At 34.0% G+C, this 19,151-nt stretch overlaps 1 protein-coding gene across 1 annotated transcript; it reads right to left on the bottom strand.

Moving 5' to 3' along the window:
- Nucleotides 1-402: 402 nt before the first annotated feature.
- On the bottom strand, nt 403-11,442 carry LOC132756221 (uncharacterized). The gene is made up of 6 exons (XM_060747230.1): nt 11,354-11,442; nt 10,447-10,626; nt 6,994-7,198; nt 6,397-6,638; nt 5,765-5,963; nt 403-1,209 (listed from the first exon to the last, which is right to left on the bottom strand). Exons 2-6 carry the CDS (start codon nt 10,492-10,494, stop codon nt 947-949), a joined length of 957 nt encoding a protein of 318 aa, XP_060603213.1. The 5' UTR covers nt 10,495-10,626; nt 11,354-11,442; the 3' UTR covers nt 403-946.
- Nucleotides 11,443-19,151: the final 7,709 nt, after the last annotated feature.

Here is a 19,151-nt window from a genome sequence, read left to right as displayed (position 1 = left end):
TTTCTGGCTTGGTAATATCAATTTCTTTGGGGTGATCAATATCCAATCAAAAAGGCGGAAAAAATCTGGAAGGGTAATAAAAACTTATGATATCTTATGATGGTCACTTATCACTTTCTCTATCTGTTGATTTTTTGCAATGCATTATTGGTACCTTATCAAGTGTAATTGAAACCTTAATATAAATTAATAATATGAATTTTACATACCGCATACCATGGACTTGTATATCAAAATTTGCGTGCCAATGGTGGTGTTGTTCAGACACATGTTTACTGGCTTTACTTCTAAAGAAATGTCTCTCGAATAAGGCAATATCTAAGTACTTATAATCATTATCAAAAGACTATTAGATTCCAATTATGTTTATTAAAGTTATTATAAAAAAGGAATGATGTACAGATGTATAGGGTAAAACAATTACAAACTATATAAAGAAAACACAGTTACAATATCCATCAGCTTAGGTTAAAGTTTAAGATATAGAATTTGAGTTTACATATTTTGTACCCCGGTTACTCGTAATGGTTTTCAGTGAAACGAATGATTCTTTATGAAATAAATTCGGCTATACCGTAGACGACTGTATAATAATCTCCCCTTCCATATCTCACGCTTGTTAAGTATTTTATATCAACTATAATAATTGCAACGAAATTATCAAGAAATAGTCACATTTTGCTCAAAGCAAGCGATCTTCAGTATTGAATAATTGGTAATGTTCAACGTAAAATTTGGGTTTGTTGTCTGACCGGAGCTTACTAAAAGGCACAATCACAACCAAAACCTTAAGTAAGCGCACGGGTTATATTTACTGTACACAGCTGTTTACATACGGTCATAAAACATGTGAAAATTCTTGATATCTAATAATATACAACATATCAGGCATGTACAATCCTTAAATGCCAAATTCATTTTTAGACGAAGGTTTAATTTCACCAGGTCATGTGCAAACAAAGGTTTCAAATTGCTTTGCTAAAGCGTAATTAATTACAATTTTTCCATTGTAATCAAGTATCTCATGTATTTCACAAGGCGTATTTTTGGTATTTTGTAAGTTATTTTTTCCAGCACCAACAGGTAGCGTATTTTGTTCCTCGTGGATAACCTTTGTATTTTCCATGTCGTCAGGGCTGTCATGCATAACACGGATCTCGGATCTCTTTACAACATCAACTATGTGGACAAAGAAAACTCTCTTCAAGTCTGTAAATATACACGCTTTGAATTCAGTTTTTATGTGTTTCTATCACATTTTGTTTCATCATAAACAAAATTAAGTCCAGGTTCCGTTGGGAACAGATGCCAAGAAGATCGGCCCAATAATACACTATAGTCTGTCCCATCAAGTTTGAACATTCCATTTTTTATTTAATATAATAGTAAAATCGTTTAAATTAATGTCATGTTTACCCTGACGTCAATATCTCTAGGCATGTTTTTCATTTTTTTCATTAAGTCTGTAAGATTGTCAAAATGTTAAAATTATATTTTTTCCCTTTGACTTACGTTGTAACCTGACTTTCAAAATGGCGGCGCCCATATAGACGTCACTTAGGGTTCGTCTGACAATTAGCGTGAAATGTACTCGGTAATTATAAAAAAAAATATTATTCTTATTTACTTACTGATCAATAGCTAAATGTTATCATTAAAATGAAAATTGACTACAAAGTTGGTGTCAAAAAGGCAATTTTACTAGCAAACCATTATTTAAAATAATCAAAATCATTTTAAGTGAAAATATCCGTAAGCTTTATAAATTATAACACACAAAGATTTAATTAATTACCATGATATACTGTCGTATTTTATATTTTTTCAGAGAAAAAGAACAATGAAGTGGTTTGATTTGATAGCTTTTCAATCAAGCGCTTATCTTGAATACCTCAACGCGTCGTAGGCTAGGGGAGCGGGAACACTAGGTAGAAGTCTATAAAAAATGGTTCTTCGCTAATAATGTTTAATTTACCTAATTCTGTAGTTGTCTGAATTCTGTCCATAAGTGTGTATCACGTCTATTCAAAAATAAATAAATTGACCAGGTTCGATGGGATACAAAAATATGTTACCCTTCTTATTTCGGGTGCGATTTTCATGCGCTAAAACTTTCCGTAGGTTTCAACTTTAACAAGAAATCGCCAACAAATACTATATTATCATGCAAATCTGACAAAAAATATAAAGAAAGGAAAACTGATTCACTATACGTTCAGCATTGGTTTGCGTCTACTTTTACTAACTCAAGACAAATTTATCTCAACGCTTTAAATTATCTGTTTGAGGTTACATATGTCTAACCGCCCATTGTCAATGCCGCAACTGGAAACATCCATCAAAAGCGCGAGACATTTTTGTTACGTCATATAATTCGTAAATTGTTGTTGACGTAATAAAGTTTGTTTTTTTGTCAGGAATCCATAAGCATTGGCCATGGTGATGTTGACAACTAAAATTGATGGGCCGTTCTTGAATTATGGATTTGGAACATGCTGAATTATGATGTGTTTCATTTACATATTCCATTTGCTAACCCAGATAACTCCACAAATTGAACAATGTTTTAATAATGAGACGGATTATCAGTTTAAAAAATCTGGATCATCAAATGTGCAGGAGTCATGTCATTCAGGATTTTTGAAGTAAAAAAGTGGGATCTACAGAACTGGATAGAAACTGGCAATGAAGGAATCTTCAAAATGCAAATTTGTCGTGACGTTTATAAAGTTCATATGGATTCTATTCAGCTTAAAATGTAGTGCAATTTCTAGATCTAGACTCCATGTGACTCGGTGTTCTTGTTGCTTATTTTCATTTTTCAAAGTTTTCCATCATGCATTGTAACTAAACTGTTACATCTTGTAGATCCAGCTCTGTAAAACAATCATGAAAAGACCACGAAAACCTCATGTATATTTTAGAAACATGACACGTGCTTTCTCCTGTTCATCTTCAAATGAAGAGTACTTCGGCAATGGCTACGAAAAATAAACAACAGAGATTTACCTTAGAGAAATCAAAATTTGCTTTCACAAGAAAAGTAGACACTTTAGAGTAAAATCCTGAAAAATCTCGAGGGTGACTTTTTTTAGTTTACAAAAAAATTTTATTTTTTGTTCACTGTCGTTTTGTTAATTCATAGCAGGCAAAAGTTCATTTCCATTTTTAATCGGACAGACTATAGTAAAGAATCACAAGCAAATACTTCTAATATTCTCAGGATGCCATTTAAAGCAGCACGCCTCCAGATTCATGTTAATTGTCATAAAATATTTTGGAAACGTATTTAAAACTAAAATAATGTAAGGTAAACAAATAAAGTTATGTGCATATTGCAATCGGCATTACAATCAACGAAAATTACCAAAAGGTGTTCAGCATATGCAAAAACAGCCCTTACTGCATTACTAACGCAGTAGAAATGTAGAAATATGGTGATAAAATACTGCAAAATCAGACTTAAATCTACATAAAAATGTAAAATATAGCTTGGATCTTGAATGTTATAACCTTTCTTAAAAGTTTTGTGCACTGTTCTCAATATTGGTTTTCTTGAAATATTTTGGCTCATCTGGAGGCGTGCAGCTTTAACAATAAAATATGTGACTGAAATACTAAAGTACAATGTACAAAGATATAACCAGACACAACCATCAATCTCTTATTTTGGCATCATAGGTTAATAATGTGTTATTCGTATTTCTATGCACAATGTTTATTCCGAGTTATTTAGTACCAAATACTTACGTTTACTAACTGTTTTATCTATCAATAAATGAAAAATATACGGACTGAATACAACTGATCAAGCACGGTTTGTGATGTCCAAGTCTGACCGCTGAATCAACAACACCTGTACATCTTATATCGAACATTTATGCAAAGTTATTTTCAGATGATTCTTGAATGACATTTGCTCAACTTCGAGTCATTTGAAATTAATCCAGGAAGTTTTTACCAGGTAAGACCATCGATGACTTTCTATGAAAAAACGCATATCATTGTTTTTTTGTTTTTTTTTTCCTTTTGTTCTAGAGCGTACGGCATACGGGGATTGATCAAAAAGTTCTCGGCCCGATGTACTTTCGGTAGTCAGAGAACCAAAATAATGGATAATGGCCGTAACTTTCAATATAATCTACATCAATGCACTTTGACCACCTGTGCTCCAACTTGTTTAACCCTTCAAAATAGAATTCCCATTGACCGCCTCCATGACCAATTTATTGCTTCTACCACGTCTACCACGAAGCTTGGTGTTCAGTTTCGGAAACAAGTAGAAGTCAGAGGGGTCCAAGTCTGGAAAATATGGAGGATTGGAAAGAATTTCAAAACCGCAGTCATTTGCAGCAGCCAGCGCAACTTGGGATGTGTGAGCTGGCACATTGCCGTGAAGGAGCAGAACGCCTCGAATCAGTTTGACCCTCCTTTTACGCGCGATGTCTTGACGCAGACGTCTCAATTTGTCTGCATAGTACGTACCGGTTATGGTACGACCTTGCTCAAGATAGTCAATCATGATTATCCCCTGACTATACACCCCCCCCAAAAAAGTAAAACCTGCTAATGGCACCCTCTTGAAATTCTTCGGGGGGATGAGCCAGGGTGCTTCCACTGCATGCACTGTTTTTGCATTCTGGATCAAAGTGATGGACTCATGTTTCATCATGTTTTACGATTCGGTAGATAAAATCAGGTTCATTTTCGTAGTGAAACAAAGGATATCTTGAAACGTCAAGCCTTGTCCGTTTCTGGTCGCCAGTCAACTGTCTGGAGACACATATATTGCAGAAACTTTTGACATGCCATAGACATCAGTCAAAATTGCCTGAACTGAACCAAAGCTTATTCATGTACCCACATCCCTAGCAATGCTTCGCAGGTTTCGCCTTCTGTCGCACATGACCAGATCGTGCACAATTTCGGCAGTTTTATCGTTGGTGGCCTCTTTTGGCCATCATCTCCAATGCTCTCCCTGTCCCTCTTAAATTCAGCAGCCGCTTTTTTTACAGTGCCATAGGAAGGGGACTCGTTCCAAAGTGTGAAGTCTTAATGGATTGTCTTGGGGGCGTCCCTTTCTTACAGAGGTACTTAATGACGGCTCTGATTTCAACTCTAAATGACACACCCCTCTACTGATCAAAGTGTGCTTTATGTTACCTAATCTGTGTAAAATCGCGTGTAACTCGGTCAGTAATCTTCAATAAGATATCAGTATCGAAGTATTGTGTGAAAATGTCAGTGTAGTGGCTAAAAATATAATGGGCTGGGAACTTTTTGATCATACCTCGTATTACCATCATATCTTACGCATTTACACATATAAACTCGAAAATACTTTTAGAAAAAACCAGGATCGTTTACCGGACACAATTAATGTATTTATAAGATACTTTTCTTTTCAAGTCTAAGTCGGGGGATGCGTCATGTGAACGTTGCCTTTGCCTTGTTGATCTTTATTCTCGTCTTTTAGTGTGATCTCTGACCTTAAACCTTTGGTCTTGCATGTGAAACATTGCTCAATGTACCACACATCTATGCAAAATTAATTGATAATATATTCATAAGTGACAAAGTTATGGACCGAACAAAAGCAGGCAGACCGACAAACACTTGGACGGAAAAAATATTGTATGCCGTCATACGGGGGCATAAAGATTTAATTCAAACATAATGATGAAGATAAACGGTAACATAAAGTAAATATCACCTAGTTACTAATCTTTAATATGTATCTATTATAAAATGCAAAAGTATCTACCTTTCTCTTTGAGTTTTTCTTGACATTCCTCTACATCTCCTGTTGTACAAATCAATGTCGGTGATGTTATATTGGTCACTTCTTCCAAGGGCTTCACGGCTTGTAATTCAATCTTGCTTGAAATGCAATTATGTAATTCCGCAATAAAAGCTTTGACCCGTAGCAAATCCACGGCACCGTAGACGTTGACACACAATTTCTTGAAATATATTTTACAATCATGTATAAATGCAGATGCCTATGAAAATGAATTAAGCTAGTTTAATTTCGTATTCAAAAAATTGCTGATATCTAAAAGCGTATAAATCTATATCTTATGAAAAAATTCTAAAACATTTATCAACAGTACAATTATATTGGTTCCATTATTATATGGTTGTTTCCCGACAAAGTTACACCTAAGAATGTTTCTGTAATTTAACACACATGAATTGTGTTCGTTTACAGAATAGAATGTTCCAGAACAAAATATTATTTGTTATTTTAAGTAGGGTTTTATCCTTCTAGCAGTATTTTGGAAGTATTCTTTTTAAAAATCAAAACAATAATTTTGAAGCAGATATATAGCTCTATACACTTTAAGTTATATACACATGAAAGTTAACATCCATGTATGTGTGATTTCCACTTACCTTTCTCGAAAGTATACACTCCTTTAGTTTTTGTAGCGATTCTTCAGTATCTGTTTTAAGTTTCGGTGCACTACAGAAATATGACGTTAACAGAGAAGCGCCGATGAAATTAATCGGTACTATTGATGCAAAGTCGAACTGTCCCGACTCAGATATCTGTGTAATCTTATGCACACAACCTTCATCTGATTTATTGACGTAAAAGTAAATGACGAACACTCTTTTAAGATCTTTGATATTTTCTGTAAATAAAAAAGTCATCCCTTTTCAAATAAGAATTCAGTTATTTGTATTATAAGTTGTCATCTTAAAATAGATTTGAAAAAAAGTATTCTGTAAATTATTGAAATTCAAAATAAAACTTTATTTGTGTACGTAGATATGTGAATACATGTAGTGTTATTTATCTTTTCTTTATAGGATGAAACAAAATCATTTAATTATAATAAAGATGTCAATGCTTTTGATGAATTCGTCTTCGATGGTACTTTATTAGCTTAACAAAATAGTTACATTTTATAGAATATTTGTCCATGCATGAATGTAATTATTCTAATAAATGTACTTGCTATATTTGCCTAACATTTTTGTGCATACCTTTATCAAGTTGTTCTTTGACTTCACTCAAGGCTTCTGTAAAGCGTATTGAAGTGTGTCGTACAACTGCAATGATAGAAAGAGTAGGCAATTCTCCCTCATTAGCCTCGCGAAAATCTTTAAATTCAAAGTCGTCAAGATGTTTTTTAAGGGCCTCAATAAAACATTTCGTTGTTTCCCCTTTCTCAATATCATATACCAGCACCTGCAAAATGATATTCGTTGATTATTCGTTTATTCGTTTATAATGTGAATATAATAATGTTTGAAACGTTACTTTATGAATATAGTAATTTATTTTTGTATATTAAATTGCTGAATAGTGATATAATATCTCGCATTCGAGCTCAAAACAGTGATTTGATATCATGATAAAAACACTGTTGGGGTATATATTTTTTCTTAATTAAAGCTGTAATTTCCGTTAATTTACTGACAGAGAACATCAAACAATACCAAAAAAATCGAAACCGCTTTTTCCTATGCGTCACGCATATAGTACTTATAAAACAAACTTCAATGATGTTATATTTTCGATCCTTGAAGATCGTTCAGCACGACATTATTGTTGTGCTTGTGGTATTTTTAGTTTCACGTTTTCGGCATTTTCTAGTTGGGTGGTTCCACTATTCCTACTTGAATGATGTTGAATCACCCTTAGGATATGTTGCCTGCTTTTTAAATTTGTCTTTTGACGTCTTATCTGTGATACGCAGGCTTCATAACCTCTGATCCCCTTTCAAAATTCCATTTTATTTAGTTCCGCCCATTGTTTTCTCGTTTAGGGCACACGCTTTATGTGTCGCCTCTACGGAGTAGTGGCGACATATAGGGATCACTTCTCCGTCGTCTGTCTGTCCGTCTGTCTGTCTGTCTGTCTGTCTGTCTGTCTGTCCGTGCGTCCGTCACAAAACTTGTCCGGACTTCTCCTCATAAACTACTGGTGCAATTTCATCCAAACTTTACAGGAATGATCAGTACCAAGTCTAGTTGTGCATATTGTCAGCATTTTCCGGTTCAATGATTTTTGTTTGAGTTATGGCCCTTTAATAATTTTTAATTTTAAAGTTTGTCCGGACTACTTCTCTTATACCACTAATGCAATTTCAATGAAACTTTACAGGATTGATCTGTAGCTCAAGTCCTTGCGCATATTGCAAGGGTTTCCGGTTGAATGATTTTTTGGCCGAGTTATGGCCCTTTGATAAAAAGGTTTCTTTTTCTGTGTGTTGCCAGATACACAAAAGCTTGTCCGGACTACTCCTCATAAACTACAGGTGCAATTTCATCCAAACTTTACAGGAATGATCAGTACCAAGTCTAGTTGTGCATATTGTCAGCATTTTCCGGTTCAATGATTTTTGTTTGAGTTATGGCCCTTTAATAATTTTTATTTTTAAAGTTTGCCGGGACTACTTCTCTTATACCACTAATGCAATTTCAATGAAACTTTACAGGATTGATCTGTAGCTCAAGTCCTTGCGCATATTGCACGGGTTTTCCGGTTGAATGATTTTTGGCTGAGTTATGGCCCTTTGATCAAAAGGTGTTTTTTTCTGTGTGTTGCCAGATACGCAAAAGCTTGTCCGGACTACTCCTCATAAACTACTGGTGCAATTTTATCCAAACTTTACAGGAATGATCAGTACCAAGTCTAGTTGTGCACTGTCCGTCTGTCTGTCCGTCTGTCACAAAATCTGTCCTAACATGAAATTGGCCATCATGAGGCGACACATGTGATTACTGATCGCTCTTGTTATTACTTGGGGACCATACGCCGCTTTTCATGGAATGGCACGGAAGTGTCACATTGAAGGTTCCATGATAACCGCCGTATGAACACATCTGCGGATGTATCTAAATTCAAAATTTTACTAATTCATGTTTAAATGTTGAATTCTGCTTAAGCCGGTGCTAGGGGGCGTGGGCGGTAACTTGCACTTTCCAGTACCGTCCATGAACAGGCTCAATCAAACCGAGCCTGCAACATTTTCAATTTTGCCGTGTTGGGCTTTCTTTAGGGATTCTGTATTTATCTATTTCATGATCACATCCGTGTTATTTGTGCCGTGTGGCGGCTGTAAAAAGTCTCCCCGTACATTTAATCAATGATGTTATATTTTCGATCCTTGAAGATCGTTCAGCACGACATTATTGTTGTGCTTGTGGTATTTTTAGTTTCAACTTTTCGGCATTTTCTAGTTGGGTGGTTCCACTATTCCTACTTGAATGATGTTGAATCACCCTTAGGATATGTTGCCTGCTTTTTAAATTTGTCTTTTGACGTCTTATCTGTGATACGCAGGCTTCATAACCTCTGATCCCCTTTCAAAATTCCATTTTATTTAGTTCCGCCCATTGTTTTCTCGTTTAGGGCACACGCTTTTTATTACTTGGGGACCATACGCCGCTTTTCATGGAATGGCACGGAAGTGTCACATTGAAGGTTCCATGATAACCGCCGTATGAACACATCTGCAGATGTATCTAAATTCAAAATTTTACTAATTCATGTTTAAATGTTGAATTCTGCTTAAGCCGGTGCTAGGGGGCGTGGGCGGTAACTTGCACTTTCCAGTACCGTCCATGAACAGGCTCAATCAAACCGAGCCTGCAACATTTTCAATTTTGCCGTGTTGGGCTTCCTTTAGGGATTCTGTATTTATCTATTCAATGATTCTTTTATAAAATGTAAGGATAAGTCATATCTGTATCATTTATTTAATTAAAAAAACAAAATTCAATACAGGAACATTGCCATGTTTTGATAATTTAAACAGTCAAAGTCAGTTTACACCTCATATAGCTTTATATTCAGGAAAAAGATACCAATTTTGAGCGGCTTCTGTTCAAATGCGTAAGAATATAATCCCGAGGCAGTATGGTCTTAGTCGTATAATAAAAAAAAACATTTAAACGATAAACAGTACCGTGCAAGTTCAAATGCGTAAGAATATTATTCCGAGGCAGTATTGCACGGTACTGTTAATTGCTCTTACATGTTAATAAAAAAATGAATCTGATAAAAATATGCTGAACTACATTGAGCGTAAACGTTTTTTTTTTTCTGATGTCATTTGGTTTGTTGAAGTCATATCTGTAATCTGTGTAACAATCCGTTTATCACTGCAGTGAAGCAATTACAAATGTGTGATAAAGTAAGTAAAGTTTTGAGACAAAAACGTTTGTTTTTACTTTCTTTTACCTTACTAAGATATATGTGTACTATGATGTAAATTCATTAAAATTGTGAACATATTCCTACCATATAAAATGTTAATAAGTAATAATACCATAAGCTCTCCATTTGCTTTTCGATAAAGATATGAAGACAGTTCATAATAAATTACAAATAATAATTCAGTAACCCATAAGTGTAATATTAATTATATGCTGATTTCAGAAAGTCCTGTTAAGTTGCATTATCTTATTATATTTAGTCAGTAAACTTACCTTTTCTTTACGTTTTTTTGTTTGTTTATCATTCCCTTTTTCCGACATGTTTTCTACATGAATTTTGCTTTCGTCCAATGTAATGTTCACAGAAGAATGGCACTGTAGATGTGTAATAAGTAAAAATACTAGACAATTGTGTCACGTGATCAATGGCCCAAAGTTGAAACTTTTCAACCTCTGTAAAAAATAAACATTCTTAGGATTTTGAGCTATAAATGTGTATTTTATATACCAAAATCATGTTTATCTAGATGTGGTAATTTCATTGCAAAGTGGTGTAGTTGGAGTGATAAATATATGGATATTTTCGGATATATATGGAAATATACTGTTAAAAATCGAAACATGTCAAAAGACAAAGGATTTTGTGTTTTCGTCATTTCGTCATTTTGATTGATATTAGTTAAATGGATAAAGGTATAAGAAACAAAGTATAACCAACATAAGAGGGAAACGGGAAAACGACACGCAAACATAAAATCAGTTCAGACATTAACTGTTCTATTACAAGTTTCAGTTCTATAAACAATGCGTACAAAACCCCAAGAAACGGAAGCTCTCCTGGTTGTGTCGTTGAAAGTGTGGATTTGAGCGTTAGTGACTCTTAGACAAGAAAATGCTGTAATATTTGAAAACCAAGAAATAGATATGGATAATTATTATTGAATTATCCATATCTATTTCTTGGTTTCCAAATAATACAAACCAAGAGACGATCGGGTCTTCCAGTAGCTCAAATGTAAGTCTGTCTACATGTACACATACATATCCTGGTGACGTAATAAAATATTTACAAAGAATTGAACAAAAAATAAGCTCTATGTATACCTGCCTGAAAACACTGGATACTTTAGATATGAAAATAAATAAATTTGAAACAGAAATAAAGCAGATGAGCACTTACGTGTATGATAGTATTAACTCCAATAAAGAATCATTATCTATTGTGTCCGAAAATGTTGAATTCACTAGACTTTGATCTGGAAACAACCTAAAACAAAAATAAACACATTGAGTGATGAGCAGGTCAAAATGGAGGTCAATCTTTTATATAATCAATATGTGCGAAACAATCTGATCTTTATATCGGAATCTATAAATGGGAAACCCGAGGACAGCGAAAGATTGTTACGCACTTTTTTGGAAGGAAAATGTCAAATCGCCCAGAGTATAATAAATGAAATCAAATTAGAACGAGTCCATCGGATGGGTCAGACCCGTCCGGGCGGTCCCAGAGGTATAGTGGCCACGTTTTCCTTATTTAAAGATCGAGAGGATTCGCAGGTCGAGATTCAAATTGAAAAAACTGGCCATTTCATAAATGAACAATAGCCAAAGGAAATAGGCGATTGGCATAGAAAATGACAACCATCATCCGTGACGGCAAAAAGATGTAGCGAGGACACGGTTATTTATATAAAAGAATCAATTAATAAAGGTGTAAAATTTATACATAACCATCATGACACACTTTTGCGGTTTAAATTGGACAGTTTTTTCAATTGAGATACCGATGTATTCATTGCAGGTGTGTATATATTGGTCGAGAATTATTCGGCATAATAATGTGATCAATGTCAATTTACAAAATGATATTAATATGTATATATTACCGGGTAAATTTTCTTGACCGGAGACTGGATGCACAAGTAGGCTCGAAGAAAGAGTGTATAGAAACTGACCGATGTTTTGATGAATTTGACAGGACAATCACGGTGGAACATTTATTGTCCGTCGTTAAAAATTTGAAAAATAATGACGCTTTTGGTAATGATATGCCTTTAAACGAATATTTTTTATCATGTATTGATATATTGCCATCTCATTAAGAAGATCTTTTCAATTTTAAATTCTTGTCACTTTCCAGATAAATGGTCAAAGGGTATCAGTATACCTATTTTTAAGAAGAACGACTCTTGTGGTGCTTGAAATTTCAAAAGTTATTTGTTTATCAAAACGTTTTACCGGTATATTGAACGAATTGTATGCTGGGCGGAAAAAACAATATATTGAGTGATGCATAATTCGGATTTCGTCAAGGTTGGTCAACTACTGATGCAATTTAGATCTAAATGTTATCATTCAAAAAGTCTTAATAATTTATAATTATAAGACGTATCTATTTACATGTTTAAACATGTGTTAAGGCTTGTAACTCTTACTCAAAAATTTCTTATGTGCAGCGGGCTTGTAACAGGGGGAGATACTGTCGCCTCTACTATTTTCACTTTTAATAAGGACCTAGAACTGGTCTTACAAGACAGTCCGTTGTGTGGTTTAACCCTTGACGATATAACTTTGCTGACGATATGATTTTACTTTGTAGAAGTCCTGTGAATTACAGCATAGTCTTAATTTGCTTAATGAATATTGCGATAAGTGGGGACTTGAAGTCAACAGTGATAAAACAAAAAATGTTGTATTCAGAAAGCGAGGCCGATTAAATGCAAACGAAAAATGAATAGACATACAAAGGTAGCTAATTAGAACCTGTTATTTACTTTAATTATCTAGGCACTGTTTTTACTTATACAGGCTCTTATACTTTTAATTAGACGACATTAGTAGGTTAATGATTAAAAGCTTTGAATGAATAATTCATCAAACAAAACATTATGTTCTTAAACCCTTATGTGCCAACTGCTTTTGTTGCGGCCATCTTGAATTACGGATGTGAAATATGGGGCTTTTGGAAAAAACGAAAGAAATGGAACGTGTTTATAAATGATCAGATGTCAATGTACAAATAGTATTTTTGGAGAGTTAAGTCGATTTCCAAAGTATATAAATACCTATCTATCGACCTACCGACCCAAAGCCAAACCAAAAAAAAACACAAACAAAACAAACCTACCTACCTACCTACCTACCTACCCATCTATCCTATTATATTTAGACACTGAACTTACATTTCTGCCAAAATGGATGGACCAGAGAGTATGAAGCCTGTATGTCACAAACACATACAACAGATTGAACAGACACATATAAAGAACCCATTTTAAAACTTCGCAAATTATCAGTTACAAATCATTTATCATCTTAGTGATTAACCTGTCCGTGCCCTGTCCTGTTTTGTTGGGTCCGCCTGGGCTCCTTGCCGCTGGTTCTTGTTGCCGGGTCGTATGGGGGTTGCGTTTATTGAACGCCGCCTTTCCTTGTTGACCTTGTTTATCATATTTTAGGATGATTTAACAGTATCCAAGGAGGTATACAATAACCTAATGCATTAAAAGTATTTAAATTGATAACCAACAATCAACAAACAACAACAAACGCAACACGAATATTGTGTTGAACGATATTAAATGATAAAATATAACATTCCAAACTACACCATTTCTAACAAACAACGAAAATATCAGCAAGAAACAATTATGTAATAAATATTTTACTACCATATGACCATTGCCGACGTGAAATAATAACGATAAACGAGAAGTGTATGTTTTGTACTTGGTGGCGTTTTTGATTGCAATCAATAGTGGAAATGTATGGAATTGTGCGTAAACCTTATTTCGATATGTTCGATATGTGTCAATTTGTGTTTTTAAAAAGATTGTAAATTTTTTGGTAATTATAATTTTATCAATTTTACATCACTTTCAAAAGTAAAACATATCGTTATATCAACAATATCACAAAACAAAACAAATCAGATTAATTTTGCAACACATGCTTCCATGAAAAATACTGATTTGACTCATGTAACTCGAAGAGTAATTGGCACGTGTGATTCCGAACCTTCTTAAAAATTAAAATATTTCATCATCCAAGCCAGATTCTATGGTACGTTTGTTTCAGGATCGGAATATTGCTTCAACGTCGTAGAGGGTTAATATTGCCCATACATAAAATTCCCCAAAACGTAACACGTAGAGTAATGTTGACCCTACTGAGAGCCCTGCATAGTTGTTTGCGACCACAACTTTTAATTTTCATTAGTAATAAATGTCATAAGAATACAATTAAACAAATTAAACACTGCTAACATTTCTTCCTGAATACATAAATCCGAAATAAGTTTTGCAAGTAAAGATCCTAGCAGTACCTTGCAGACTAACCGGTTCAAATCAGTGTTTGCCATTCATACTTTATGCAACCATTCTCAAGCATATGTCTACTTCAAAAAACAAATTTCAAAGGATTCATATGTTGATAACATAATATCAAGTGTATCTGATAAAGAAACCTTGATAAACGTCTACAAATATAGTAGGGGGAGCTCTTCCAGAAAGCAGGATTTAATCTAAGGTCCTGGGCATTAAATTACGAGAATTTACGAGATATTACGAGAGCGGAACAGGTTAAATTAAATAAAAGGTTAAAGGGAAAGGTTAATTGGATTGACTAAGACATGTAAAAAGAAGATACTAGGTAAATCACTTGTAAGTCTCGAAGTGCTACAGACGCTTATTACAGAACTAGAGTGTATCCTTAATGACCGCCCTCCTACATACATATTTTCGGATCCATCAGATGAAGACCCACTAACACCATCCCATCTTTTATACGGTCGAAGCGTTACTTTCCCTGCAATTCCAGACGACAGGCCTACATTTATTCATGATGATTCTACTCACAAATCAGTCAAACGATTGGCAAACTTTAAATCAATAATATTACAACATTTCTCGACCAGATGGAAGAAGGAATATCTCACATTCCTCAGAGAATACCATAAACTACACAATGGAATTGGAGATGTTGTGCTTATTCAGGACGATAGTACAAAAAGAACGAAATGGCTTCTGGCAGTTATACAGGACCTTAATACTAGCGGAGATGGCTTGGTGAGAGCTGTTAGAGTTCTATTTCTAAACAGTATCCAATAGAGACATTTAATGAACATTAATTGTTATAAACCGGTGCTCGCGATGGCAAATTCATACATTGATTGATATTATAGTGAATTGATATTCTATAGACTTAAACATGTTTTAAATTATCATTTATTTCGCGAGTGATAATTATTACGCGTATTATTATTAGATGGTTAGACCTCTTATAGATTTTGGCGCTATTACGGTACAAAACATTTCACCGCGACGTGACGTTGACGTCACTTTTGTTATGTTTTGTACATTTGAAATTAGAGTTGAAAATACAGTCATTGAAATCAGACGTTCAAAGCACGTGCAAATCGTGCGAAAAAAGGCTAGGTTAGAAAAATCAATAATTTCTCCAATGGTATATTATACGCGTACTTTCACTTACAAAGCATCATTTCATTGGGTTGTTGCCACCTATTAAAATATGCCACATTATAATTTCAATATTTAAGTTTTACATATTTTTGAAAAAAAGAGAAATAAAATCGTTAAAGAATTTCTAAAACGACAAGATTGAAATGTTGCCGGCTCTGGAAAATGCATTCCCACTTGTGCCGGGTTATGCATTGTTCAACATTTAAGTATATCATGGTGATATTCTGAATTTATAAACATTCGCAGATGTGTTCATAGGAACATCATGGAACCTTCAATGTGACAGTCAAAGAAAGCAGCGTGTGGTCTCAAAATATACTTGCGCCCCGAAAAGGAAAGCAACGCGCGGAGCTAAACAAAATGGAATTGTGAGACGTGATTAGAGGTTATGGATACTGTATATCCTACAATGTGCTTATTCTAAGGAATCATTAAGTGTAACCTTAAACTTTGTGTATTTATGAGAGTGTTTTTGCAAAGCATTACGTTAGATACAGTAAGTCTTGATAATAACGTAAACGAACTATCCGACCTTCTCCCTTACTTCTAATACCTTTTTGAACAAATTATTTCTATAAGTATATCATAACTGTCTTTACAATCTTTAACGCTTTTATATTGAATATAGTGATAAATAATAAACCTTTTAGACTTTGACATTTGTCAAAAGATACCACAACAATAAAACTTATGTTTTTGCAACTGTCACTATCAATATACATGTTCATTTATGATTATTTGTGATTAAACCCAAGAAAATAATTTTATGAAACTTTAAGAGCATGGCAATAGCTAACTGTGTATTAAAACAAAAACCGGTTGAATCGGGTGATGCTCCTCGAATAGGTTTTGGACACGGAAATGTATACCTCTTGTACTTTCAGAGTTACGTCCCGGCAATAATTCCAAACTATGATAAGACAGAGTTACAGTTCCGTACACTGCCCATCTACCCAATGATATCTATCAACCTATAAAGTTTCTTGTTCATATCTCTTATAGTGTCAGAGTCCCGAACAAAGTTCAAAATGTAAATATGAACAAAAGGCAATAACTCCAAAATAAGGCAAGGCAGAGTTATGGCTCTTTTGCACTGCACTTTTACCTAATGAGATCTATTAACCTACAAAGTGTCATGTTGATATCTTTTCTAGTTTCAGAGTTATTACCCGGACAAATTTCAAAATGTTATAATGAACAAAGCGCAATAAGTCCAAATAAGCCAAAGCAGAGTTATGGCTTTTTGCAATACACTTTTACCAAATTAGATCTATCTTCATACAAAATTTCCTGTTGATATCTCATATAGTTTCAGTGTTATGTCCCGGATAAAGTTCAAAGTGTAATAATAAGCAAAGGACAATAACTCCAAAGTAAGGCAAGGTAGAGTTATGGTTCTTGTGCACTGCACCTTTACTTAATAAGATCTATCTACCTGCAAATTTTCATGTTGATATCTCTTATGGTTTTAAAATTATGTCTCAGACAAGGTTCAAAGTGACAAAATGAACAAAGGGCAATAACTCCAAAATTAGGGAAGGCATAGTTATGGTTCTTTTGCACTGCACTTCTAGTGCTGCAAATTCATAGGGTATAATGTCATCGTAGTGGTTATGTCAGCCAACAGCAAGTTTTATATACCAAATTGTTCGTCTGGGTCTGTAGTTTCCGGAATGAATATTCATTTGGCTGAAGTCCGATGCGAAGCTTTGAAACCCTAGATGGCATCAAAGATGGCCGCCAAATCCCCAAATATTCTGGAATATTAATGTTTGCTCATATTTGTTTCCACTTTTATATTTCAATTGAAATTTTGCACGAAATATGTCCTTTAAAGCGTCTTATACACAGAGGTTTAACTTTATTGGAGAAATATATTGATCTTTTTGCTTTTTTTATACATAAATAAGCAAAATAATGCTGAACGTGTGATACTCTTGTTTATGCTTAATGCACTGCACTTTTACCTAGTTAGATCTATCTTCCTACAAAGTTTCATGTTGATATCTTTTATAGTTTCAGAGTTATGTCCGGGACAAAGTTCAAAATGTACAAATGAACAAAGGGCAGTAACTTCAAAATTAGACAAGGTAGAGTTTTGTATTTTGCACTTCACTTTAAACAAATGAGATCTATCTACAAACAAAGTTTACTGGTGATATCTCTTATAGTTTCAGAGTTATATCCCGGACAAAGTTCAAAGTATAAAAATGAACAAAGGGCAATTACTCCAAAATAAGGCAAGGTACACATATGGTTCTTGTGCACTGCACTTTTACCCAATAAGTGATATCTCTTATAGTTTTAAGGTAATGTTCCAGACAAAGTTCAAAGTGTTAAAATGAACAAAGGGCAATAACTCCAAAATTAGGCAAAGCAGAGTTATGGTTGTTTGCACTGCGCTTTGATCTAATGAGATCAATCTACCTACAAAATATAATTATGATATCTTTTATATTTTGAGTGTCCCGAACAAAGTTCAAAGTATGTAAATGAACAAAGGGCATTTACTCCAAAATTAGACAAGGTAGAGTTATGTTTTTTTGCACTGTACTTTTATCTACTGAGATCTATCTTCCTACAAAGTTTCATGTTTGATATCTCTTATAGTTTAAGAGTTATGTCCAAGACAATGTTCAAGTGTGAAAATAAAAAAGGGCAATAACTCCAAAATTAGGTAGTGTTATGGTTCTTGTGCATTGCACTTTTACCCAATGATATCTATCTAAGTACAAAAATGCACGTTGGTATCACTTATAGTTTTAGAGTTATGTCCCGGACAAAGTTTAAAGTATAAAAAAAAAACAAAGGCACAAGACAATCGGACGGATAGACGAACAAAGGAGTGAATATATACTCACACTTCGGGAGCATAATAATTTTCACAGAATGGCTATTTCTAACTTTAAAGGGTCATTATTCAAACAAATACATCTTTTTCATCACTTTCTTACATAGATGCACATTCGTACAAAGGCATTTCAATTCTGATGTGCGAGTAGTTATGAACATACGAATAAAATCATATTTCTGAATAGATTATCATTTCTATTATTACAATTCGAATACCCTTTTTATAAACAGGAAGATCGGAAAAGTCATATGTAATTTACTGTCATATTAAATTTAATTTTATGGATACTCTAGTGTTCAATATAGAAATTATATGATGATTGGTATAGAAAAACATATGAACTTACCATTGTAATGGAAGCACATAATTATGACAAATATAAATTGTTTTATTAATCATCCAATCTACCACTTCATTGAATAATTGTCTTATTAAATAGCTATCAATGATAAAAGAACATTAACAATATAAAATGACTAACCTGAGCAACACGTAAAACTAATGAAATCTAGCTCCCTCTATCTTAAAGTGCTTCTATCAATATACGAGATGTAAATGTAAACGATAAGGATGTTTTAAATGTATACGATAAGGATGTTTAAGATAAAGACTATATACTATATACTCAACTTACGTTATCT

Source organism: Ruditapes philippinarum, unplaced genomic scaffold (assembly GCF_026571515.1).
Source record: "Ruditapes philippinarum isolate M1 unplaced genomic scaffold, ASM2657151v2 ctg174_1_1_1_1, whole genome shotgun sequence".
Classification (NCBI taxonomy): Eukaryota; Metazoa; Mollusca; class Bivalvia; order Venerida; family Veneridae; genus Ruditapes; species Ruditapes philippinarum.
Note: the sequence above shows the minus strand (reverse complement) of the source record. Positions and strands in the feature narration are given on the sequence as shown.